General features: G+C 45.2%; 1 protein-coding gene across 1 annotated transcript in view; it reads left to right on the forward strand.

The window, feature by feature from the left end:
* The window catches only part of GFUS (GDP-L-fucose synthase), a 128336-nt gene that overhangs the window by 29360 nt on the left and 71769 nt on the right, over nucleotides 1-27207 (forward strand). The window contains exon 2 of the mRNA XM_086966341.1: nucleotides 18781-18934. Coding sequence (XP_086822467.1) covers nucleotides 18783-18934 — 152 coding nt within the window. The 5' untranslated portion in view covers nucleotides 18781-18782. The remainder of the gene's footprint in view (nucleotides 1-18780; nucleotides 18935-27207) is intronic.

Raw genomic sequence — 27207 nt, forward strand, 5'->3', positions numbered from 1 at the left:
TTTACCAAGATGCATGTATTGTTTAATTGGAAAGCCAAGTTGATGTTTTATTATCTTTTACCATACCTAGAGGATGCATGGTATTACATTCGATGTGAAAGGCTAATTTCTCCTCTTGCATGCCCCTCCCACCCCCCTATGAAAGGAAGCACACAGCAAGGGACTGGGGTTGCAACAGCTGTGATAGTGTTCTTTTTAGAGGCAAAATATGCTGGCTGACAGCTGTCCAAAAATACTGCAGCTGGTCCCACATTCAAAACAGCCTTTGTGGGTAGAGACTGACACATGCTTCTCTCTTAGCAGTCAGCCAACGTTGGAGAAATTGACCGTGCTATAATAATAATAACACTTCAAAAGCGTATGGTTACACCACAATGGGCAGAAGCTCTACGTGGAGAAAGGCCAGAGAGAAGACCTATACCTGGAACAGCCATGTTTTTATATTTTTTTCCGAAAGAGAACCTCAGAAGATTCCGAGTGGAGAAAAAGAGGGAGAACTTCCCAATTCTTCGCTGCCAGATAGCTGAATGAACGAGCCCCCAGTCTGACTTCATGTATGTTATGAACTTTGACCAGACAGGTCCCGGCTGAACTGAGCTGGTGTGTGAGGGTATATGGAGTAAGTAAGCCATGCAGGTAGTTAGGGCCTTTGCCCTGTAAGCTACAATGGGCAAAACATAGAGCTTTAAAGAGGACTCTTTTCCCAACTGGCAGCCAATGCTGGTCGTCGAGGGCCTTCCCCGTAGAAGCTCTCCTGGGCAGTTACAGAACTAAGCGGGCTGTCGCTTTCTGGATGCATTGCAGCCTATGACGGCATTTTTTAGTTACTCCTAGGTAAAGAACATTTCCATAGTGCAGCTGAGATGTTACCAAGGCATGGAGCAGGGTTTTCCTAGCTAAGTCCATCACCTTAATTTCAAAATACATGTACCTTTTATACATAGAGCCCCTTACAGCTCAGGGGTTTTCTGCTGTTTCCTGTGTGTCCCTGCACTGACTTAATGGTCTGGTGCATGGGTTGTTGTCTGTTTGTAGACTGTTCCCTTTCCCTGATTCCACAAGCGTCTGTTGGACAGGTCAGAGAGGACCTGGATACTGAGCTGCAAACATCAATAGCTCCTGGTGAGCTTTAGTTTACCTAAGTACCTGAATTATATATTTAAAGTGTAGCTACAAATAAACTTTCTCTATGTTGCACCTAAATGCAGGAAGACTTCTTTCTACCAGTACAACATGTGGGCAGTACGTCATGAGAGCCGGGCAATGATCTGGCTTGGCCCTTGGAAAGAGCATTAAAGTCCATTTCTATCTGTTTTTGGAAAACAATGTAGCAACTGAAAAAGTACAATTAAGGAATACAGCAAAAACAGGGATTTCAGATGTTCCATAGCACTTGACCCCAAGTTACACGTTTTCAAGGAGGCAAATTGATCATGATCTGTTGATCAAGGATGTGATTATAGGTGCATGAGGGCAGATCCATGCCACTTTTTCAGGATATCCACATAATGCACATTTGCCTGCAGTAAATCTAAATGGACTCCTTTACGTATTCAGTGCTTATCCTGAAACTGTGATGAAGACCAAAATTATGGAATAGTTGTAGCAATCCCAGCAACTGACTCGGTAACAAATTTAAATTCACTGTTTTACAGCCACTCGTATGTAAATCAGGTTTTGTGCTGCTCAAATAGAAACAGTCAAGCCTGAACTGCTAGGGTTCATTTCCTTTAAACAACAACAGAAGTAACCCCAGACCAGTTTCACCCTTATTAGGGCTCATCAGTGAAGTATCTTGAGTCCTGTGCCATCGCGAGCACAGCACCCACTTCTGGGAACTCGCACATAGGGCGTCAATCTCAATCAAGTCAAGTCAAGTTTAAATTTGTATAGCGCACTACTCACCCAGAGGGTCTCAAGTATCTTGAGTCCTGTGCCATCGCGAGCACAGCACCCGCTTCTGGGAACTCGCACATAGGGCGGCAACCTCAATGGAAAACAAAGTGACGGAAGGAATTATTACATTGTTTTCAGTCACTGGTGAGCACTTAACCTGATATTCCAGTCTTTCATTTTTTGCTCTCTACGCCAATTCAGAGACCAAACTCGTTAAAATCAGGCTTAGACATGCATAAATAAGAACAGTCTAGGCTGAACTTCCAGGCAAAATTGTTGTTTGTCATAGTAGATGTCTTGAATATGTGGCCTGAATACGGTCTTCTTGAACTTAGGTTGGCACCACTTCTGTAGATAATCCATCTTTATCCTTGTACCATATTCGCACTGCAATTTCAGGGGAGTACTTCAACGAAATGCACATTTTGGATTTGATGTATACCTGTGCTTAACATATCAGTTAGTTGCGTTTTTTAAATACCACAGCTTCAGTTTTCAAATCTTAAAAGTTCATGTTAAGTGCCAATGATGCTATACTTTCTCTGAAACCGGAGTGGAACAAGAGCCAACATTTTAACCAGAGCCTAGCTTCATCCTTCGTTGCTTGTCCATACATGATACCTAGCTCTTAAAGGTCTTATTCACATTTTTATTTACCTCTTTATTTAAAATGTAAATAATTATCGTACTTGTATGGTACTATTGATGATCATATTTTGAAACTGGTTACTGGCAGGCCATCTGGAAATGTTTCCTTATCGAAACCCTGATTTTGCAAAAGAGTGCTACTTTGGATTAGTCAAAAGATTTAGGGCCAGATGTAGGTAATTCTGTTTTACCGATTTCATAAATACTGAATTTTACTGATTCAGTATTTATGAATCGGTAAAATAGAAGGGGGGAGATTTAGGTAGAATCGGTAATTGAATTACCGATTCTGTAAGAATCTGTATTTACCGAAGCCTGTAGGAATCAATGGGCATTACCGAATCGGTATTTACCGATTTGGTAAATACCGAATGTTGCAAGGGTGCAGGGGGTGTCACTTTGACACCCTCTAGCACCCCGAATTCAGGCACGTGTGACATGTGGCACACAGACATGCCCAAAGGGCATGTCTGTCTGTCACATGGCATAGGTGTGCATGCACACCTGGATTCGGTATTTTACCACCCAATTGGATTGGGTGGTAAAATACCGATTCTGTAAGGCCTGTGGGACTAAGAAGAGTCCCACCTACATCTGCAAGTTACCGATTCGGTAAAAATACCGATTCAGTATTTTACCGATTCTGTAAATTTACTGAATCTGTAAAATAGGGCCCCTACATCACAAATGACCATTTACCGGTCGGTAAATGGCCACCTACATCTGGCCCCTAATGTTTTAATATTTTGTTGGTTACTTAACATTGCATCTCATACGTTCAATAGCTGCTGTACAAGCGCATCACGTACCATGGAATAAACAAGAGAATTACCAGAAATTGCCACCTAGGGTCTGTGTTGTTACAGACCCTGCCCCACAGTGACCTGCTCACTTACATAATGGTGACCCTGCACCCTCCTTCCATACCTCCCCCCCCCCCCTTTTTTTGTTTTACTGAAGGAGGCTTCAGGTGAATAGCTTTGGCCATAGTATTTAGCTTTTGCTTATCTCTGGCCACGCGCTGAACTGCTGGAACCGTGCTACGTTCTGGAAGATTACCACACGAGTTGCCTTTTGTCATTCAAGTGCATGCAATTTCCAATCTAAAAGCTTGGCATTACAGTGGTATTTGGAGGGAAGGGGTGGGAAGGAAAAGGAGACAACAACTCTGACTACACAGAGCTGTCTGTAGACCGCTCCTTTTATGGCTAGGGAAATTGATGTTTCTCTGCTTGTAATGGGACTTTCCTCATGTGGACTTACTTCAGAGGCCGCCAACACCTTAGCAATAAGCAAGGACCTCTTGTCTCTTAAAGGACATGGTCCTCATCTGCTACAAAGATATATTTCTTTACTTCTTCGCCCCCTTCCCCCTCCTCCCCCTGTTCTTAAACCTGCCTGCATACAAGGCGTACCCGGTGATGGTAGCTCCAGGATGGCCGAACGCTTCTGGGGATCTCTTCTTCCAGAATGGAGCAGTTACAAATGCCCTCTTACTTTACACCTAGAACATGAGCCTGCTGTCACAGCAGGGTGGATCAATAGTCCATCCACCCACCTTGAGCTAGTCTACCTGGTCCCTGGAGAAGTAGCTTATGAGATTTCAACACAGACTTTTTTTTTCCCACCCAGTAGCAGCACTGCAGGAATTGACTGTGCACAAGTCACTTGCATGTCGGGTGATCCAGTACTCAGGTGGAGTCTTCTGCGGTCTGTCCAGTGATAAGACTTTAAAAGAATTGTGAATCAAAATAGTTCACCATAGAACATTGATAAGCCGATGTTTCCTGGACTGCTGCACTTGTTAAAACCTGTTTATAAACCGCATACTTTTATATGCTGTATTGACTGTTTTAGCCATTGCTTTCTGGTTATTTTAAACTAGTGACATGGAAAACTAGCAACATCAGTCCTGCTTGGATTTTAGCTCGGTTCAGTCTGCTTCAGAGGTGGTTATGTGGGTGTTTCACTGCTTTTTCCGGCTCTCCTGCAGACCTCTTTAGCTGGATGTTATTTAAGACCTACTGTGTCTAATATTTTAAAATATATATGCATATATCACGAGCTCTAGGTCAGTCACTTGCTTTTGATTGGATGGTTTTCTTGTCTGTCTCCTTTCCTTGCTTCTTATTTCATGGCTTTCCTCCCTATTTGTTGTTTGTCCTGTGTCTAAAGCTTTTCTCCTTTAGTATAGTTGGATTTGATAACTCGTGTCCTTTCTCTGCTCAATCAATCTATCAAGCGTCTTGTGACATTCTTCCCAATGAATGAGCCCTTCTTCATCAGGACATGCAGAGGTCCCTCTAACCATACCTGGAACCCATAAAGGGCAGATACTCTCTGGACAGACTTTTGTGGCTGAGAGAGTTTTCTCACTCAGGGAATGTTGTTTCAGAGATCTCTTTAACTGAGGTATGCTTCTATGTATAATAAAGTTTTCTCGGCATAAGGTATTTTTGAGGCAGTGGTCTTCAAATTGTGGGCTGGGTCCCCTTACTTGGCAATGAATGGATTTCCAAGGAGCACAGAATATGGCAAAGAAGAAAGGAACCTTTTTCAGCCACTTTGCAGAGACATCTGAAAAAAGTAGGAATGTTGCCAATGTGTTAGCAAAAGGTATCAGTGTGCATCAGTGCTATGTAATAAAGATTACACATGTTATTGTGAGAAAATGAAAGGGAAATTTCCTGGATGATCTGTTCCTTCCATCACTAAGGCCTCTTGCATTCTCTAGACCCCATTACTTGTGATGCATGCTTTATTTACCTTGATTATTTTACTGTATTGAAAAAAAGCTAGAAAGAACAGAGTTTTTGGATAGCTAACTCATTGTTTTGACAACTGGAAACCTTATTTCAGTTGAAATACGTGGCCTTGCCTGTAGTATTTTTCCACAATTTCTTACACTGAATAGAAAAGCCCTCTGAGTAGCAGTTCTTATGTAGATTTATTGGAACTGGTGCCCTCTACCAACACTACACTGTTTTGATCTTCCACACAGTACTAAGTATTTAACTTTTGAAAAAATGTTATTAGCATGAAGCGGGAGGGTAATTATTTAATTACCTTTTAATATGAAGGAATACGTGGTATAGAAAAGTTTGAACACCACTGTCCTTGGCCCAGTCATGCACATAGTGTACGAGCCAAGATAAATCTTAAGATATTCCATTGGCACGTTCAGAGGACATTTGTGTAGTCTGTTCCCTCACCATGTGTACACAGTACATTTCTGTCTGGCCCAAAGCCTATACGCTTTGCATTGTGGCTAAGCATGCTTCCACCTGTTGGCGCGAGACACTGCCCCGGTGAGGTGTTTCTGATACATCCGCGAGAGGCTGGTGTTGCAGCCCTGGCCCAGCCAAAGTGTTCTCTCATATATGCCACTGGATCAGAAACCGCAGCACAAGTGAAGAGGAGCCTTCGTTGCAGCCTTAGTGGCCTTGCGTCTTGAGCTCTTCCTTGAGCCCATTCGGTTAGTCACTACCCAAATAAGCTACGTTCCCACCCCGGTGCCCAGCAGTGATGCCCTTCTACAGGGGCAATCTCTTCAAGGGGTTTTTAAGTCTTTTCTTGTGATACTAATTAAGACGGATAGCATTCGCCTTCTTCCAGTGTTTAAATACTTTGCGATGCTAGAGATGACTTCATCAGAGCTCGCTCTGCATGGTTCCCTTCCACCCAGCACCTTACAATCTTTGTGATTGGGTGGTTAGGTCTGCTGGGGATGTGTTAGGGACTCCGACGTTCACCCGTGCAGGTCTCTCCCAATTTCCAAGTGGCATCTTCAAGTTGTCTCACCGAGCTCCTTCTCAGGCTCTCACTTTCGTAGCAGTGTCTTCTCATGGAAGGGCACCTCCAGAGCATCTCCTAAGCAGTTGGTCCACCCTGTCCTTGCGCAGGATCCAGGTGGCCTATCTTCGCAGAGGTTCCACAGGTTATTGGTCCTACATCTGCTAAGATGAGTTGGCGGTTGCTACTCCAGCCTTGACTCTCTAAGTCTTTTTCCGGCCTCTTCTGGTGTGAAGCCCCAGGCCTCTGGTCAGGAAATCTTGGCACAATGACTAGAAATTACTGTTCGGTCTTTATATCCAAGTTGCAGACAGACTTTGTGTATTTCAGAGATCTAGTTCTGTGACTGGTGTTGGGGCAGATCAGCAGTATTGTGATTTCGTGGTGGACAGTGTTAGCCGTGGTTTTTGTCTAAAAGTGTCAACAGGGAAGAGGGTAGATGGAGCTGGGAGTCTCCTCTTAGCAGAGATCGTAAACATGGGTGCTAAAAATATGTAGGCCGACCCACTCCGCTACCTGTTGATCATTAGGCGGGATCGTCCTTCCAGAGAATAGGGCATGGGTAAGTACTGTGACTTCAAAGGTCCCACTGTGTCCTCACTTGGCTGTCTGTCCCACTGTAGACATATGTAAGGGCCTCCACAAATTCCAAAAAGATGTCTATACTCTCTTCATCTCTCTCCATCTTAGGTAACTCTGAATTTGGCTGCATTCAGAATAGAAGCAAGTGAGGGTCTAGCCTCATGCACAATCACACATACTCAATACACTCCTGTTATTCACATACATGCTCACACATGAGTCATCTATATCGTACTGGACTACGTAAGGAACCTAGTTGAAGGAGAGTGGCATACAAATTGAAAAAAGGTGGTAGATGTTGTAGAGCTTCTTGTTAGAAAATGAAAAATAAAGCTTATAAATAAATGTTACAGAATTTAGTGTCCCTGCCATCTCTGCCTGTCGTTTACACCACAGTGACTTAACAGTAGAGTCCCTCATGCAGAGGGTGTACATAGTGTTCCCCTCTGAGCCGTGCTCCGAGTCTCATCCCTTTTTCTACAGATATCATATCATATCAAGAATTTATAGAGCGCGCGTTCAACCGAGGGTTTCATGGCTCTTACTGATATACTATTATTATTATTATTATTATTATTATTATTTATTTACTTGTTAAGCGCGGCTGCCACCCAAAGGGTATCCTGGCGCTGAGACTGCGTCTATCCTGCAGGCATGCTACCATTACATTGCTCTGGGGAACAAAAAGGTCTTGAGGTCCTTTTTAAAAGGGATGAAATCTTGTCTACACCTCAGCGCCAACGGGAGGGTGTTCCAGAGAGTGGCAGCCGTGAAACTAAAAGCACGGCCACCCATCCTCACTCTGTTGATCCTGGGGACCGTCACCAGAAACGCGGAGGAGGATCTTAGGGGCCTAGCAGCGCGGTACCAGGAAAAAAGGTTTTGGAATGGTATCGGCCCCTGTCCGTGCAAGGCCTTAAAGACGAGACCGAGCGCCTTGAAGGAAATTCTCTCTTGGATGGGTAACCAATGGAGGTCAGCTAATGCGCCAGAGGAAGAGGCAGATCGAGGACGGGATAGAGCCAATTTAGCCACCATATTTTGGATCCTCTGAAGCTTTAGAATCAAAGTTTTTGGTGCTCCCAGAAGTAGTGCATTGCAGTAGTCTAATCGACTAAGAATAGAACTGCGCACTACCTCTGTCCTTGCCTCCTTGGGAAGAAGCGGTAAGATCTTACGTAGGGCACGAAGTAAGCCTATACAGCCCGCTATAGTTCAATTTACAGAGGCATCAAGCTGCAGATTGGATTCAAACAGAACTCCCAAATTACGGGCCGACTCAGCAGCCTCTACCGTACCTGGAATAGATGTAGGCCAAAAATCGTCCGGAAGCGGACGAGGGGTACGGTCTAGGGAGCAATGGAGAACCTCCGTTTTGGATCCATTAAATTGAAGCGAGTTGGCTCGCAGCCACTCTGCTGTAGCCGCCATGCAGCAGTGGAAGGTGTCTCTCGATATTGCCCTGGTACCCTCAAATGAAAAAATCAATTGAGTGTCATCAGCATAATTGATGACAGATATGCCGAATGACTTTATCAGGGTGACCAGAGGTCCCAAGTACAGATTAAACAGGATCGGGCTGATCGCCGACCCCTGGGGGACACCCTGATCCACTTGCTGCATTGCAGAGCGAAAAGGTGGTAGTACCACTGCCTGCTGTCTATCACTGAGATAAGATGTTATCCATCTCAAGGCCAGGCCAGTTACTCCTGTACTCCGGAGACGGTCCAGTAGTACTGCATGGTCCACCGTGTCAAACGCAGCCGACATGTCAAGCAGCACTAAGAATGCTGTCTTGCCCATGTCGACACGCGCTCGTAGATCGTCCAACACGGTGACCAAAGCAGCCTCCGTGCCGTGAGCCGGCCTGAAGCCGAACTGTGATGTATCCAGGCAGGAGTTCTTTTCCAGAAAGCTGGTTAGGGTTTTCGTGACCCACTTCTCCACAACCTTTATTATAAAAGGCAGAAGCGAAATAGCCCTGTAATTGGCCGGGCTTGAAGGGTCCAAGGAGGCCTTCTTCAGCAAAGGTGTAACAATTGCCCTCTTCCAGCTATCTGGAACTACTGCTGTGCTCAGTGACTGGCAGCAAATGGCGTGGAGCAGTGGAAACAGCTCAGTTTGAAATGCCTTCCAGATCTTATGGGGCTTAGGATCAAGTGGTGATCCCGAAACACACCATTCGCCAGAAGGCAGAATTCCTCCAGAGAAGGACTAGGAAAGCAGGACAACTGGGTCTCCGCGGGAGGAGGTTCTGCGAGGGGGGGCAAAGAAGATGTAGGCTGACCGGAGATCTGAAGTCCGCTCAGAATTTTCTTAATCTTCTCCTCAAACGCAGAGGCCACAGCGTCACACAATTTCTGGGAGACCCGGATAGCCGGAGCAGTACAAGATGGATTGGCTAGATTGTCGACCACTTTAAACAATGCCTGCGATTTGTTGAGATAAATAACGGTGATGGATCAAGCCCTGATCTTTGGACTGGGTAAGAGTGGTCTGCTTAATTCAGACACTCTGTTCATCACCACCCCCTTTTCTAAATCGTTTTTGGCCACTATAGGTGTGGCAGGGTATACTCAGACATGAGTCCCTTTCTCACTGCTCCATCAGGATTCAAGCAAGCCGGGCCGAAGACGGCTGAAATGCCAGAAACCGGTCCCCGGTAGCTTGTCTCCTTTCTGGTGAAGAATTGGCTTGGTAGTTTAGTCTGCTCTGTTCCCATGATGCACTGGGCCAGGGACAGACTGATTTGCATATAGCCAGGTTCTGAGCTGGGATGGGGCAGTGAGATAAATAACGGTGATGGATCAAGCCCTGATCTTTGGACTGGGTAAGAGTGGTCTGCTTAATTCAGACATTCTGTTCATCACCACCCCCTTTTCTAAATCGTTTTTGGCCACTATAGGTGTGGCAGGGTATACTCAGACATGAGTCCCTTTCTCACTGCTCCATCAGGATTCAAGCAAGCCGGGCCGAAGACGGCTGAAATGCCAGAAACCGGTCCCCGGTAGCTTGTCTCCTTTCTGGTGAAGAATTGGCTTGGTAGTTTAGTCTGCCCTGTTCCCATGATGCATTGGGCCAGGGACAGACTGATTTGCATATAGCCAGGTTCTGAGCTGGGATGGGGCAGTGAGATAAATAACGGTGATGGATCAAGCCCTGATCTTTGGACTGGGTAAGAGTGGTCTGCTTAATTCAGACACTGTTCATCACCACCCCCTTTTCTAATGCGATTTGTTAGGGGCCTTGGCCAACATGTCTGCCAAAAATTGAGCCTTGGCCTTCTTCAGCTGAATCTTGTATTCCTGCAAGGTCGCTTTATATGCTACCTTATCTGCCTCCCTATAGTCTCTCCTCCAAAGTCGTTCCGCCTGTTTACAGCGGAGTTTGTGCTGTCCAAGATCATCAGTGAACCTATGGGAAATTCCTGCTCAGAGACTGAGAGAGATTAAGCCAATGCAATACAGATAGGCAACAGCACACACACACATGCATGATTGTTGCATGTGTGAGGTCATATGCATTGAGGTGGGGTTACAATACTGTAGCTTGGTTTGGATAACTTGAGTGAGGGGTGTATGCTCTCAAGAACCATGAAGGCAGGCCTTGCTCGATCCCAACAGTGACTCAGAACAAGACAGAGGCTTCACTGGCAACAGGTAAATGTGATTTAAGACACCCCATTTAATGCACAGAATCTTCTGTGGCATGGATAAATCTTACCTTTAAAAAATTGAAGACAAAAATCCACTGTGCACCCTCATTAAAAACCCCTTTGTTAGAACATTGCATGCTGTGGTTAGATCCTTAAGACACCTGTCCCTAAACTTTGAAATGACCTGCCTAATTATTATTATTATTATGGAATTTGATAAAGCGCACGGCTACCCCCGCCGGGGGTGTCCCGCCGCTGAGAACAGAGACAGCAGGGATTGGACAACTAGCAGCGTGAGAACAGGTATGTTTTTAGCTTGGATCTAAACAGACATTCTGATTCGATAAGTCTAAGGTCAAGCAGTAGAGAATTCCACAGCTTGGCGGTGACTACAGCAAAAGCTCTACCACCTCTTCTTGAACGATGAAAACGGGGAGGTAGTATGAGACGGAGGTGGTTGGATCTTAAAGAGCGGACAGAGTGTACCTGCTTCAGTCTATCTCTAAGATAGCGTGGCCCGAGGGCATTGAGCGCTCTGAAGGCTAGGACCAGGGCTTTGAACTGTATGCGGTAGGTGATTTGAAGCCAGTGTAACTTCTTCAGGTAAGGGGAGATGGAATGCCGATAGGGGACATGACAAATCAATCTAGCCGCCGCATTCTGAATGACTTGTAGTCGGTGGCATAGGTATGCAGGAGCCCCTACATACAAACTATTGGCATAATCCAGATGTGAAGTGATGAGGGCGTGCACAACCGTCCTCATCGACTCCTTAGAAAGGTAAGGGGAGATTTTTTAAATCATTTTTAGTTTTCCAAAACAAGCAGATGTGACCTTTTGGATTTGAATTTTGCATGACAGTTCATTATCAAAATAAAATCCAAGGTTCCGGGCCGAGTGGGCGGGGATAGGTGGTGGATTAAGCTCAGTCGGCCACCATACCGACGCGGGTAGAGATGTTTTTAAATAAAAAAAATAGCACCTCAGTCTTATCTGTATTCAGTTTTAATGTATTAGATGTCATCCAATCCACTATCTTGATGAGACAGGATTTAAAATTGTCGAGCCCAGTGTCCGAGTGGTCTCTAAAGGAGAGAATAAGCTGAGTATCATCAGCATAAGAGACCACTCTGACACCGCAGCTCTCAACAACCTTCGCCAGTGGTGACATGTAGACATTAAAAAACAGAGGGCTGAGTGCCGAACCCTGTGGGACACCACACTCGAGGGGCATCTTATTTTTTGACAGGAAGGGACAACACCATACCTGTTGCGTTCAGCCTGTTAGAAAGGATTCTATCCATGCCAGTGGGATGCCCTGAACGCCTAGGTCATAAAGTCTATTCAGTAGAATTGAGTGGGTCACGGTGTCAAATGCCGCGGACAGATCGAGGAGAACCAATCTGGATTCACAATCTGGATTTAGATCCGGGTACAGTACCGAGACGGCCCTCTTGGAAGTATCGGAGACCATAAGAGAAAGCGTGGACAGAGACGAGGTAGCCATCTTCTCTGTCCACGCTTTCTCTTATGGTCTCCGATACTTCCAAGAGGGCCGTCTCGGTACTGTACCCGGGTCTAAATCCAGATTGTGAATCAAGCAATAAGGAATTAGATTCCAGGTAGACGGCCAGCTGCTCCTGTACCAACTTTTCCAGAATCTTAGCAGGTTTGGGTAGGAGGGAAATAGGGCGGTGGTTGCTGAGTATGGCTGGGTTCGCGTCCACTTTCTTCAGTATGGGGACAAGCATTGCTTGCTTCCAAACAGAGGGAAAAATACCAGAGGAAAGAGAATTGTTCTAAATAGAAACTAGGGGGGAGATGATAAGTGGACATATCTGCGTGAATATAAGTGCTGGGACAGGATCAATAGGGGAGCCTGATTTGCATTTTTGCATCCTGTGTGAGACTGAATCTTTAACAATGGGTTCAAATGCAACAAATGAGGTGGTCCTGGCCGCAGAAGGGGACGGAGTGGGCACTGCCTCGTTATGCCTTGAAGGGGGAGAAAATGAAGTAAAGATATCCAAAATTTTATGGTGAAAAAAGTGGGAAAGGTCATCACAGTTTTTGGCTAAATAAGGAGGGGCGGGAGAGAGCCATAGGCTTAGTGAAATCTTTCACAATCTGAAAGAGGGTTCTGGCCGAGTTGTCAGCCGAATTGATTTTTTTAGCGAAGAACTCTTTCATGGTGGTTTGTTTTAGCCTAATCCGCTTCATAGGATGCAAAATCGTGTTTGTGTCAGAAAAATCTGAAACCCTGGTGTTTCTGTTAACCTGTTTTGGCTAATTCTGCATTAGTGTGCTGCTACTTTGTCGTGTGTGGCTTTTTTGTTTTGCTATTTTAACAGCACTTTGGAGTATGTGTTGTATTTTATAATAAACTAGCAGCCCGTCCCGACGTTGTCCAGGTATAAATTGCTACCGGCCATTAGTATGTTGTTTTCTAGGATTTCGTTTTGATAGCATTTCTTATCTGTGACAGTCCTGTGAAACGCTCCGATTCACAGTGCACTGCTGATGCACTTAAGAGTGCGCGTTCAGTAGTGTGAACTTGAGTTTCTCTACTTTATTTTTCCTTGCAATTATTATATAGCGCGAATTCGACAACATGGCATGAGCACAAGTTACATTACAAAAGAACACATTCATTTGTGGTAGGCACGGGGAGACAAGGCGATTTGCCTGGAATCACAGGATGTTGAGCTGATGCGATTCGAACGTAGCTCCCCAGCTCTAAAGTTCGCAATTCTAAAACTTGTGGCGGGAGGTGTGTCTTGAGAGAGACCTGTGCATTTTTCAAATGAGTGGTGAAAAAATATGAGTATGTTGCGGAGATGTGGGCCGCCGTGCCACCAATGTACTTACCGGGGGATGGCAAACACCCATTATTCCGCAACTTTCTCTCCGCATACCATCACTCCGCATACTTTCATTACGAAAGTACCATGACTCCGCAATGCCAATATAGCGCATGGCATTACATTTTATATGCTTTTACCACGCATACATTACAACGAAATTTGTAGTAAATGCATGAATGGTAAAAGCATGTTTTTTTTAAATGTCTGGATAAGGTAAGTATGGGTATAGGGGTTAGTGTTTAAGGGTGTTGGGGTATGTTAAGGAGTAAGGGTGGGTTATAATTATGGGGTGCAGGGGTATTTAAAGGGAGCAGGGTGGGATTAGCACACGATATGAGACATGGCATGAAGGGCGGAATGTACAACACGCCCCCAGCGTTTGTCACGCCCCCAGCACACGCCCACAGCATAACGCAGACACGCCCACAATGGACTACTTTTCTGGCACGGTTCTTTTACCTTTTAAATGTATATGGTGGGCGTCTGCATAGCCTATGTCCTTCTGCTGCAACTGCCCTTTCCAACGCTGTATTGGGTGTTGTGATTGGTGCTGTGGTTCCTGAGATTACCCGCCTCAAAGGTTTGGGCTCTCTCTTTATTATATTAGTATGCATAAAAGTAACTAATTGGATGTGTACCCGTTTTCAAGTCTTGCATCCACACAGCCAAGGACACTAACTGCCACCAATGTAAGAGCTGCTACTCTGTCATTTTGATGGATGGATTGGCTTGCTTAGTCATGGCCAACAATATAAATATGTGGTATTGCGTCAGCTTAAACTTAATTAGAGCATTATTTTAGAAAAAAATGTAACCTATTTTACCTGAATATTGTACTGTTACAAGATATTCCCCACCAGATCATCAATTTAGAAGCAGCTTGTCTTAATGTGATGGTAAGCATCTCTACCTTCTCATAATATTTGTAGTGCTGCCCTTGGCAGATGGTGTCAGGATTTTCAGACACTGATAGGAATATTTTGACTAATATTATGTATCTTTCTAGGCTACCAGCATACTGCATCACCCAAATTTTTTGTTCCTCCTTTAGTCATCTGGGGTATTAAGCTCTATATGAATGTTACTACAATACGGTAATGATCAGTAGAGGATAATGTATACTGGTGCACCCTGTTGGGACATAAATATCCCCTCCATGGTAAATAGGGTTGTACCCTTGCCCAAAGTGTCTTTTTGCATGTAAAACTGGGATCCTGACTTTTACTTTTTCACAGCTTGGAGCCCACTCCATCGCTACCAGCTTTGAGAACCATCACCTTGCACAGAGGCTACGCCTTGGGAGCAGCCTGAAAATGACTTAAAAGAACCAATGTAAACCCATTCTGAACCCTTGGCAGTGAATCCACATCGCCTTTTTTGATAAAAAATGTGTTGGGGTGGGGGGATTGCCACAACTGCAAAATCTGACTTCTGTCTGCACCCAACCTGAAGGGCTGTCATTTTTAGGGCTCGGCCTACGTCACCACGAAGTGGGGCGGAGCTCCGAGCTCCTATTGTTAAAGAAAAAAAAAAAAGGTTTCTTTAGGGTTCGGGCCAGAAACATTCCGTTCGTGCTGGATAAATTTTTCTTTGCTCGTGCATTTTCAGTGTGTTTTTTTATTATCTGAATGGTGATTGGTCGTCGCGGTGGTGTGTTTTTAATAGTCTGGATGCGATAGGGCTATTTATTTTTGGTCCGCCATTTTTGGCATATTCTGTGCGGTTTCGCGCACTGCAATCCATTATTTTTAATTAGGAGCTGTCTGGGTGCCCGTGTAATGCATTCCAGATGGTGTGCGCGCGTTCACAAGTGAGCAGTGCGTTTGTCGGGCGCGCGTCTACATTACGAATTTCAAGCAATGAGAAGCTCGGGTGCGTTCGCGTGTTTTAGTTAAAAAAGAGATAACTGTTAGCGATTAATATTATGCCATGGTGCGCTCTCGGGCTCTGCTAATGTTAACAAACCAGATGTCCTTGGTACTTTTGTGTAACACAACCAACTCCTCCGTTGGCCTCTTAGCACAATTTCCTGAAAGTAAACTTTTCTAGTTGTGTTCGTGAGGTATTAGCATGCCCTTGGTGCCAATGTGTTTGCTTGACTATGCGTTTTATACCTTATCATTATTATTAGTTCACATTCACATCCTTATTAACAATTCGGCAATATGAAATCTGAGTGGCGGTGAGTGCAGAGTGGCGGTGAGTGCAGAGTGGCGGTGAGTGCAGAGTGGCGGTGAGTGCAGGTGCAGAACAAACAGTGTGTGACTATGCAGGGTGACATTGGGAGTGTGCGGGTGAGCAGTGTGTGAATGTGCAGAAAACACCACACACACATACCACACACACATACCACACACACACACCATAGACCCATACACCACACACACATAACGCACACACAAACCACACACCTCAGTCTCTCAACACCACACACTCGTCACCACTCAACACAACACACTCACCACCACACTCACTCCCCAGGCTCACCCCCACAGACTCACCGCCACACACTCACCAGTACACAGAAAACAACACAGAACAACACACCCCCAGCCGTCAATGAATGCTTTCACCATGCACAAACACCAACAACCATCAGCCATCTGTGCACCCTTCCACCAGGCACACACACCTCCAGCCGGCAGTGCACTTTTCCACCAAACAATCGCAGTATGGTACACTTTACTTTTAAACATATTCATATAAAACACAGCATGCCACCATTGGTAAAATTACAATCCAACCCACATAATTCCACTACTCACCACATGCACACACTCCATAACACATGGCGAAAAGACATTGGCATTTACAATGCCATTAGCTCAAACTCAAATAAATCCGAGCCCGATTGCATTTCTAATGCTTGTTTAATACAGGTGTTGCCGCAAACCTCACAAGGTCTACACATTATACTGAGCGAGGCTGCTGCTGCTAAGACCCAAACAAAGCAAAAGGAAACGCCGTGATTATGGGAGAATGATCTGCATCAGACGCACAGCCCGAACTGCCACAACCAGCAGCAAAAATGCGAGGTTATGTCTGCACCCAAGATAAAACGTTAATGTGCATAGACAAGTGTTCCTGCCTGCTTGATGTCTTTTTTGCCAAATGATAAAAAGTAATTGAACGGAGTTTCTCCTTTAACTAGTGAGAACATTTGAAACATGTGCAGCTGAGCCTAATCCTTGCCTAAAACCCTTGTGTGTTGGAATGCGGAAGCAGGATCTTATTCTGGGGGAGGGAGAACGGGAATTGGGAAGGGGTGTAGTGCCTCACATTTAAACACAACTTACTACAAACCTTTATGACGTACCCATTGTATTGTGTAGTATTTAGCTCTTCTTTGAAATTAAAGTACTTTCTTTTTCTATAAAAGGTGAGCATTGGGCTGATCTTTGTTACTGAGTCTGTTAGTTGACTGTTGATTTTAGAGCTCTTGCATTCACACTACCTCCCTGGGATGCCTGTGACTGCTCACCCACTCTACTTTGAGATAAGTGCGGAAAGGGTTATACTTGTACCATTTTGTAGAGCCATAGTAGGATGGACCCCAGTGGCAACGACCACCACATTGAAGCCCAGTTGGCACTGTCTGTCTGCGGCCCCCTCCTCCAAACAAATTCCAACACCTCTCTAGTTACACCCTTCCCCAAAAAAACCTACAGCAAACATTGTCAGAACCAATAGCTCTCTCATATGCTAGAGCTATTTGCTTTGCCAGTGTGTTTTAGCCTTTTTGTACACCAGCATGGCTCCTATTCAGCATGGCTAAAGGTTTGTGGAGTGGCGTGTCGTACATTGAGGTAGAGCGTCGTGGCGAATAGTGGCTTGGAGTAGAGTGTGGTGTAGAGTTGCATTTGCGTGAAGTTGAGTGTTGTGGCGTGGCGTGGCATGGAGTGGCGTGGCATGGAGTGGCAGGCGTAGAATGGAGTAGAGTGGCATAGCATGGAGTGGCAGGCATAAAATGGAGTAGAGTGGCATAGCATGGAGTGGCAGGAGTAGAATGGAGTAGAGTGGCATAGCATGGAGTGGCAGGCGTAGAATGGAGTAGAGTGGCATAGCATGGAGTGGCAGGCGTAAAATGGAGTCGAGTGGAAGGCGTAGAATGGCATAGCATGGAGTGGCAGCCGTAGAATGGAGTAGAGTGGCATAGCATGGAGTGGCAGACATAAAATGGAGTAGAGTGGCATAGCATGGAGTGGGAGGCATACAATGGAGTAGAGTGGCATAGCATGGAGTGGCAGGCATAAAATGGAGTAGAGTGGCATAGCATGGAGTGGCAGGCGTAGAATGGAGTAGAGTGGCATAGCATGGAGTGGCAGGCGTAGAATGGAGTAGAGTGGCATAGCATGGAGTGGCAGGCGTAGAATGGAGTAGAGTGGCTTAGCATGGAGTGGCAGGCGTAGAATGGAGTAGAGCGGCATAGCATGGAGTGGCAGGCGTAGAATGGAGTAGAGTGGCATAGCATGGAGTGGAAGAGCGCAGATGGGAGTAGTGTGTGTCGTGGACTAGAGTGCTGTAGAGTAAACTGAGGTACATTGGAGTATGCATGGTTTGGTGGCGCGCTGCCATTACAGACAACATATTTCGAATTGAAATGACCATTACATTTGTACAGACATGCAGCTTTACTGATAAAACGATACAGCACACAAACGATAATGTATGAAAACGGCATCATCAAGTGTATTGATTTGTTTTGATCATATTGAAATATTTGCTTCTGCCAGACTTTAGAATTACAAAAGAAGTGCTTCATTTTTGCTTTCCTAAATCTGATGTATTCTGAAATACTTGCTCACTTCATTTACAGACCTTTACATTTTGTTGTGTGCTGGAAAAAATAACATCCTACAGCCTCTGTTCTCACATGAGTATCCAGGAGGATTGTTACATAAATCCTCTCGCTTTGAAGTCTGAGGAAAAAAAGTTTGACCTCCGTCTTTGAATGTACAGCAAATGTAACCAGATAAAAACAAGATTTAAAGGCCTGTTTACAGATAGCGAACCGTGGAAGAATACGGTAAATAGACTATGCTCTATGGGAGGGACTAACTTGAGCTGGACATCCTAAAACATATGAAGCTAGCAAATGGAAAGCAAGAAAATGTAAGTTAAAAATCTTTAAAGCGAACTTTAGCAATGGGTGGGAGACATTCCCATTGAAGCTTTCAGAATGGTCCCAAGATGTTGTTGGGAAACTAGACAGCTGGGCTGTCTGGTAGGATTTGACCCAAGAAATGCTAAATTGCTTTGCACCAGCTGTAAAATCTTGTATGATTTTTAGATTCATGTGCACAGTTTGTGGAAAGGTAATTGAACTGTACTATTTTTTGATAGTCATGGCTGCCACCACAGAAGTGAAGTCCAAGCGCATTCTTGTGACTGGTGGATCTGGGCTGGTGGGAAAAGCCATAGAGACAGTGGTGGCTGAGGGGGAAGGTCGGCCGGATGAGGAATGGATCTTTCTCTCCTCCAAAGATGCTGACCTAACGTAAGTACCTTTCTTTCTTATTTTCTTTATTACTGTGTATTAACTGTACTTACTTTCCCAAAAAACATACATCTATTATGGATGCTACACGTTGGGCTGACATAATTTGCATAAAACCTGTTTTCCCTGCTATATTTCATATTGTGCTGGCACACTGGGGAAAAGCTGGGATACCCTGGAGCCTTTTATTAGTCATGTGTTAGATGTCTCGTTCAGTAGACGCACACTGCCAGGGAACTGGAAACGAGCCATAGTTCTCCCGGTCAGGAAGAAGCCAAATATCAGTCACGATAAACTAGAGAATCTGCACCCCATCTCGCTTTTGCCATTTTTGGCAAAAGTGGCGGAGAAGGTGGCTAATCGCCAACTGATGACGCATCTGGAAGATGCTAATCTCCTCCATCCATCACAATCTGGCTTTCGGGCAGGGCATTCTACAGAAACCGCCCTGTTGCGTGCCATGGAAACCATCAGACAGGGGGCTGATGCGGGGCATACCATGGCCTTAATTATGCTTGACCTTAGTGCTGCCTTCGACACTGTAGCCCATTACACCTTCCTACAGTGTCTGAACAAAGGAGGCATCTCGGGCCCTGCCCTGAAATGGCTGAAATCTTTTCTAGTTGATCGCAGCTTTCAGGTTAGACACGGAGTATACTACTCCAAGGATTTTAAACTGGATCAGGGAGTTACTCAGGGCTCTGCCCTTAGTCCCACCCTGTTTAACCTGTACATGTCTCCTCTGGCGGAATTAGTTCAGGGTTTTGGAGTAGAGGTGGTATCTTATGCTGACTATACCCAGCTGGTGATCTCCTTATCCCACGCACCGGAGATTGCTGCCTCCAATTTCAAGGCCTGCATGCAGGATCTGGCCTCCTGGATGGATAAGAACTGCCTGAAGCTGAATGGCAGCAAGACCGAGGTGATGGTGGTGGGAGGTGATTCATCAAGCTGGACGTCAGAATGGTGGCCTCAGAGTCTGGGCTTCACCCCCATACCCTGCACTGAGGCAAAAAATCTGGGTATATGGATGGACTCTACTCTTTCATATGATGGACATATTAGGCGGGTAGTCAGGAAATGTTTCGGAGTACTAAAAAAACTCAGTAAAACATTGGACCTCCTACCGCTAGGGGCTAGGAAGACGATGGTGCATGTTTTAATTACTTTGCGCCTTGACTATGGTAACATCTTATATCTTGGGGCCACAGCTAAGGGTCTTGGTAGACTACAAGTCTTGCAGAATGCGGCCGCAAGGCTGGTTCTTATGCAGCCTAGGAGAGCAGCTTCAAAAAAAAGCCCTGGACTCACTGCACTGGCTCCCAGTTAGGGAAAGAGTTATGTTTAAGGCCTTATGCATTTCCCACCGTATATCTCAGAACACTGGCCCTGCCTACCTGAGCGACCTGGTCACCAGGTATGTGCCTAGGAGGTCTCTTAGATCAAGTGGGACGGGGCTGTTGGTAATCCCTAAAGTAAACCAGCATTTGCAATGCAATAGGGCTCGCATTTACGTGAGTTTGAGCTATTGACATTGTAAATGACAATGCCTTTTATTTTTGTTTCCGTTTCTAAAACATAAATAAAGGGCATTGTTATTTACATTGCCAATAGTTTAAACTCATGTAAATGTGAGACCTATTGCATTCTAGACTTCAGTGACTGCAGGCACATTGATGTACGCGTGGTGAGCGTTATAGGGGAAGGGAAGTCCTTTAAAGATAGTCATATTCTCTCTGGATTTGCCTTCTCTTTTTGAAACTCAGGAGCAGCAACATTGTCGTGGTGTCACCAGGGCTTTAAGTGGAAGCTTTTTCAATAGTATATACCATCCATAGTTGCTGCTTATTTATCTTATGCAACTAACAACCATTGACAAAGCCATTAGTTCTGACTTGTAGGTATGAAGTGACTTGTTGTATCATATACCTGGACACAATAACAGGAACAGCAAAATACAAGTCCGGCGACACACTGTGCTAAACACGTTTTTTTAGCTTACGTGTTTTAAGGCGCACCCTTAATTACATTGACCACGCCCCTTTGAGAGACCCCCAAGGTTTTTCATCCCACTTAAACCCCTGCCAAAGCCAACCATGTGCCCTGTACTACTGAGGGACAATAAGATTCGACACTTTTCAGCCCCCGTGACATATCTGAATTAACTGCTACACTTATACATTGCTATAATAGTTATGTTTACGTATTGATATCTCGTTATTTATACAGAAGTTGTATGGTAGCTCTTGCTGATCGCCTTTGGTTAATCAATACTCTGGTATCCGTGATACTTTTCCACTTCTATATAACCTTACCCTTCTTTTTTATTCACTCAAAATCTCCCAAAAATAAGCATGTATTATGTATTCGATTTTGTGTCGGTCACATTATTATTGGCTAGTTCTCTCTTATGGCATTTCGTACTCACCATATGTGTCTTCATTGCTATTGTTAAAGGTAATACTATTACTGGTTACAGATCTCTGGCTCTATGCTGCTCAATACTTTCCCTTAACAAGCGTTTAAACTTAAAAAAAGATCATATACCAAAAACGCACCTCTTCTAGATAGGTGGGAGGGGCAATGCACCTACTGTGACCATCACTGCGTAACTTGAAAGTCGGGGTTCAGATCCTAGTTCGAGGGGTGACTCCGTGTGTTAATCCTCTGCTGCAGAGAGCCTGACAGCAGCAGGTGTAGCCGAACGGGTTCATGCGCCTGCTGCATACGGGTCACAGGTTCCAGTAGCAACAACGCCTTTTCATCGACCGTTAAGGCAATGATAATAAGAGCGCGTTGAAGCCACAAGGGTGGGGGCCAGCGTTAGCTATACTCCAGTGGTCGGGAGCGTCCCCTGCTTGGGGTTTTCTACCCTGCACCGTACCCTGGCTGGCGTGTGTGAGGTCTCTGGGCCTCGGGTCCTGCGGCGCACAGACTTGGCAGCAGTAGGCACTGAACCTGCCCTGCTGCAGAGTGAAAGCGAAGGCTAAGCTGCCCCGCCCACCTCTCGGTTTACAGATTAAACTCCCCGGGAGATTCTGAATTTCCCTGCATGGTGTTGCGTTTAGTCCCTGCCAGTCCATGGTCCACCCATGAGGGTTTATCTTAGCCAGGTGTTTCCGGGACCAGGCTGTGGGGAACTACGGGAGTTTTCGCCATTTATGCAATTCTGAAAGGGCGAGAGGGTTGGTGCAGAGAGAGCGTCTCTAAAAGGACCTGAACAGAGGAGTTTCTCTGAAAGGCCGTACGGGATGGAGCTGGCATCTATGAAAGGCTGGAGGGGCTGGGGTGCAGGAGGTCTCATCTTGGGTGAGCCGTTGTCTGAGAGGCTGGCGGGGCTGGGGCAGGAGCAGTCGCATGTTAGGTTTGTTTATATCAGTGCTATTAGTTTATGGCAGGACCCATCGCATAGGTGCAAGCTAGGGACCCCTGCCATAAGTACAAGCTCAGGGCCCGCGACTTAAGTTTGACCTCAGGATGCATGGCATAAGTGCCCACTGAGCCCAGCTGAGCTGGGACCGGGTCAATCGGAGGCTGTTGGGTGGCTGATATCTGTGAAGAAACAGTAAATGGGTGGGACAGAAAACAGACCCGGGCACCAACCTGCTCATGGGTCAGATGGCCAGAAAAGTGGCCCAAACCAGGTCGGTTTTAACATGTAAAGCAGCTGAAGGGGGGGGGGGGGGGGTGAGGGGAGTACATCGGCCGGCTGTTTGTGCAGGGAATCCAGACACAAAGCAGGTGCTGCGGCGTTCGAGCGGGCTGACACAAACGGCCCCTGTAAAAAACAAGCTTCTCCCACTTTCAGGCTCCCAAATCCATGAATTAACCAAGCTAGGCCAGAAGTTGTAGAACAAACCTTCAATAAGTAAACTTGCAACGCTTTCAGTGATTACCAGCTTAAGAGTGTCCAACTGTTTTGTTTAACATCACTTTCCAAAATGTATCTACTCTCTCTCAGAATGACATTATGTTGCTACCAAGTCACATCATTAAAAAAAGCCAACAGCACGAGAACCAGGTTACCTTCCAGAGATTCTTTTAACGGGGTCACAAACCGCTGGAATTCCATCTCCTCAGGGGCTCTGTTAGCGGAAGCCCCGTGAGAGCCCGTGGCCGAGAGCTCGGCTATAAATGATTGATGGGGGGGAGGGGAGTTAGGAGGGGGGTAGTCCTGCCATTTCTGCTCTAGAGCAGATTTCAGCTCCTGTAAAAGGCACCTAATGCTGTAGAGCCACAGTGAGGGGCGTACCAGACGGTGGCCTCCATCGTTCCGAGCCCCCACGAACCCCCAATTAAGCCCAAGGTCTGCTAATATCTCTGAGATGTGGGAGTCTCTTGGGGTTTTCACCGCCCTTGGCATGGGGTGTGGTGGCATCGCGTTGCATGCCGCCACTGGGCACAGCACCCCCTCCCATGGGAGCGCGGCCAGCTGTAGTGTGTGAGGAACACGCAACGTGTTGCCGTACTTACTTGTAATGCAGTGTGTATCCTAGGCGCCAGTTTGTCGTCCTCGTAATGCAGAATACTTCCTTTCTCGCCAAAGGGTATTTATTATTCAAAGTTTTGTTTAGGGCCACATGATGTTTTTCGGTCACTTGGCGAAGGAGCAAATCAGGAGGTGTTTGGCTGTATCGTCTCAATGGCTGTATCCCATACTATACCAGGGCGTCCATGGCAGCTAAAACATCGCCCGCATTCAACATTTTCCATTTCCCTTTCGAAGCAAAATTGTTTGCACTAAAGTTATGGGGACAAGTAATGATAAAACGAGCGGCGGGGCGGCGGCGGGGGGGGGGGCGAAGTGGGGGGGGAGTGTGGTGTGTGGTGTGTGTCTGTGTGTGTGTGTGTGCGTGTGTGTCTCTCTGTGTGTGTCTGTGTGCGCGTGAGAAAGCAGGGGGAGGCTGGGGAGGCGGTCTTAGTGATGCGAGCAACTGGAGGCTTCCAACGAGCGAAAGTGAAGACTGGAGATGGGCACAGCAAGCGCGTGTTCAAGCATGTGTCCAAATCCTGCTGCGCGTGCCCATCTCTTATCTCCACTTTCGCTTCTGGTCGGCTGAGCCGACGACTATAGTTCTCGGCGAGAATGCGCTTTGCGCGCTTCTAGCCGAGACCTAAAAAGGCCAGAATGGGGGGTCGTTCTTTCAGGTTCCAGGCTGCTCTGAACTGGAATAAGCTCCTGCAAAAACTGAAGTTGGAACGCTCTGAAGCGAAATTTCGAAAGCTGCTAAAGACATATCTGTTCTCCGGCTAGCATGAAGTGGTCCTAAATTCTGGCTATGTCATTTCTTCTCACCCTGCGCGGGGACTCGCGGAGATGGAGTAACCATGCGCTTTACAAATTTCTTCTTCTCCCTTCACCCTTCTTCCTTCTCCTTGTTGTTCCACACTAGTATAATACAATTCTCCTGCACTTTGTCTAGTTTGAATTGGAGGTGCAGATGAGGCCACACTCTTCTGGGACAGGGTTTGATGCTTTACTGAACAATGTTACTACTTGCTCTACAAGCACTCCCTTGGTATGTAAGAAGAGTGACAGTAACAACTTTAGTCTTGGCTACTGAAGAAGATGAGCGCAATCTTCGATGTGATTCTTCTGGAAGTTGACTCCGATGGAAAGACGCACCTACAGTTTTCATCTTTTCTTGACAGCTAAATGTAGATTAAAAACCATCCCAGCCTCTTTGAATGATTCACGACTGTCTTTTAATATCAGCAAAGCTTTTTAACATCAGTACTCAACCACTGTCTTCCATTAGTGGTTCCTTTATATGTAAAATTAGCATTGGCAAAGCCAATGGCTCTAGCCTCTGCAAGAGCTATTGGTTTTGCCCATATGTTTTAGCTATGTCGCACACCAGCATGGCTGAAAGTGAACGTCATACAGTGGAGTGTCGGAGGGTAGAGTTTTGTGGAGTGGCTTTGAGTAGAGTGAAGATGCATGGAGTAGAGTGTTGTGCAGTGGCATGGCGTGGAGTGTCCTAGATTGGAGTTGTGGAGTGGCATGGCATAGTGACGAGGAGTAGAGTGTCATAGAGTCTAGTGGATTAAAGTGACGTTGTGGGGTGTGGATTGATTCATGTGATATGTTCTTGCTTGAAACTGCTGTTTGTGTGTGTGCCGAATGAAACTAAAATATGAGTGTCTGTCTGTCTCAAATCTAAATAAGTGAAACCCAAATCCTCACAAAGCGGTCTGGAGCGAGACGGGCAGCAAAATGAAACTTATCCTGGACAAGAACAACCAACGATGGGAAGGCACGCTTTTGCCGACCAGTTTTGACAACCAGTTTTGGAGATGTTCCCACCTCACTTCTACATGTTATACCCTTGGATATGATCTCACTTCTACATGTTATACCCTTGGATATGATACTAGATGAGGACATTACCTTAAACCTGTAGGTTAATGCCGTCTGTCGTACTTGTTTCTATATTAGGCAACTTCTGAGGCATGTTCCATATTTTCCAAGGGATCTTCATGCCCTGATGGTAACCACTAGTTTTTGTGAAGGATTAATTACTGTGAAAGCATATGCGTACCTCTACCATCATATACCTTGGCAGAATTGCAACTTTTAGAAAATGCTCTAATGCATTTGATTTTTCACCCGAGTAAAGGAGATTATATTTTCCCTTCATAAAGAGCTCTTTAGAAAAAGATTACATTTTAATGTATTTTTTTTGGTTCACAAAGTATTTTATGAATAGGTCTCTTTCACGTTAACTCCTTAGCACTGGATCATTTTTCACCCAGGTGCTGAGGCCTTTTTATGATGTTTGGAGCAGGTCACGCTTAACCCTTCATAACTTTTTTCCCAAAAAATTATGCAGGCCAAATGTGTGCTTTTTAGGTCTCACGTAGGCATTGCTTGCACTGTCTCTTCAAGACCTGCTGTATTCAGGATATGGGCATAAAGCTCCACCCACTTTCTGCACATCTTTTTAATTGGCTCCTATCCGTGTCCATTGTAAATGGTGGCTTTTCATCGGTCAATAGGCTTAATAGTCTCTCCTTAGTACCGCCTTGTCTCTTCTTGTAACCTCCCATGAGGACACCCCACTGTTACATGTGTTTATACTCCCTAGGTTTAATTACAGCCTCCGAGCACTATTTTCTTAAAGCGCTTCAGGCAGGACTCGTGCTTTATCATAAGAAAGGCTGGCAGAGGTTACTTTACTCACTAGCACATCTTACATTTATATGAGACCTTCTATAAAATTCTCTTCATCCGCTCCACACATAGTACAACCTCATCCGGAATTAATATAATAATAATTTTGTCACATTTCAAAGCTAGTAATTGTATACATGGACATAGCTATTTGAATGTACTTGTCATACTGTTTTGCATGCAATGCATTCTGGGTAGGGTGGATTTACCATATCTTCTGCAGAGTGCGCTATCATATGTAATCAAAAGAGGTCCCATGGGACCTTTGATGGCCACATATCGTACTGCACTCTGCTACAAGGCTAGGTTATAAAAATTGATATTTATAATGCCAATAACTTCAATTCCAACAAATGCGAGACCGATTTAATTTCTAATAGGTCTCGCATTTGTTAAAGTTAGAGGTGTTGGCGTTGAAAACGACAATGTTGTTTACTTTTGCTTTTTTATACCATTGGTAATAGTGCTATGCAAATATAATAACTGCACTGCAAATAATAAAACACAAGTAAAAAACATTGCTATTTTCCAGGCCAAGAACTCTAACTTTAACAAATGCGAGACCTATTGCATTTCAAATGCTTGTTTAACCATTTGTTTGGGTTTCCAAAGGTATCCATGGTTTGTGGGATCCCCTCAAAGAAACCGATAAAATAGCAAAAATGTAGCACAAGTTTTTTTTCTTTTTGGTAAAATGGTAAACGTGCTGTGAAAGAAATTATATATTTTTTTGCTTCTAGAAATGCCATCAACAAAAGGTTAACTGTGCTAAGATCACTATCTTCCCAGATTTCAGGAACAAGCCATCTCGGACATTTTCATGGACATGTTTTGGGATGTTGCCTCGTAATTAGCTTTTAACAAAGCCTGGTAGACTTTATAGGTGTTGCCTATTGGACAGCTTTTAGCTGTTTTTGTTGTTTGCGATTTGCCTCTTGTAGACACCAACAAAAACATAGTGGGCTCAGAGCCCTCCCATTGTTTACCATTGGTTGGCTTTTGTTACTGTTATTTGTTTGCTTCTTATTCTATAGCGTGCCTTTCTCTTCTTGAGTTACTCTCGCTCTTGGAGCATACTTTGTTATTTTTCTTTTGATTG

Source organism: Lissotriton vulgaris, chromosome 4_1 (assembly GCF_964263255.1).
Source record: "Lissotriton vulgaris chromosome 4_1, aLisVul1.2, whole genome shotgun sequence".
Lineage (NCBI taxonomy): Eukaryota > Metazoa > Chordata > Amphibia > Caudata > Salamandridae > Lissotriton > Lissotriton vulgaris.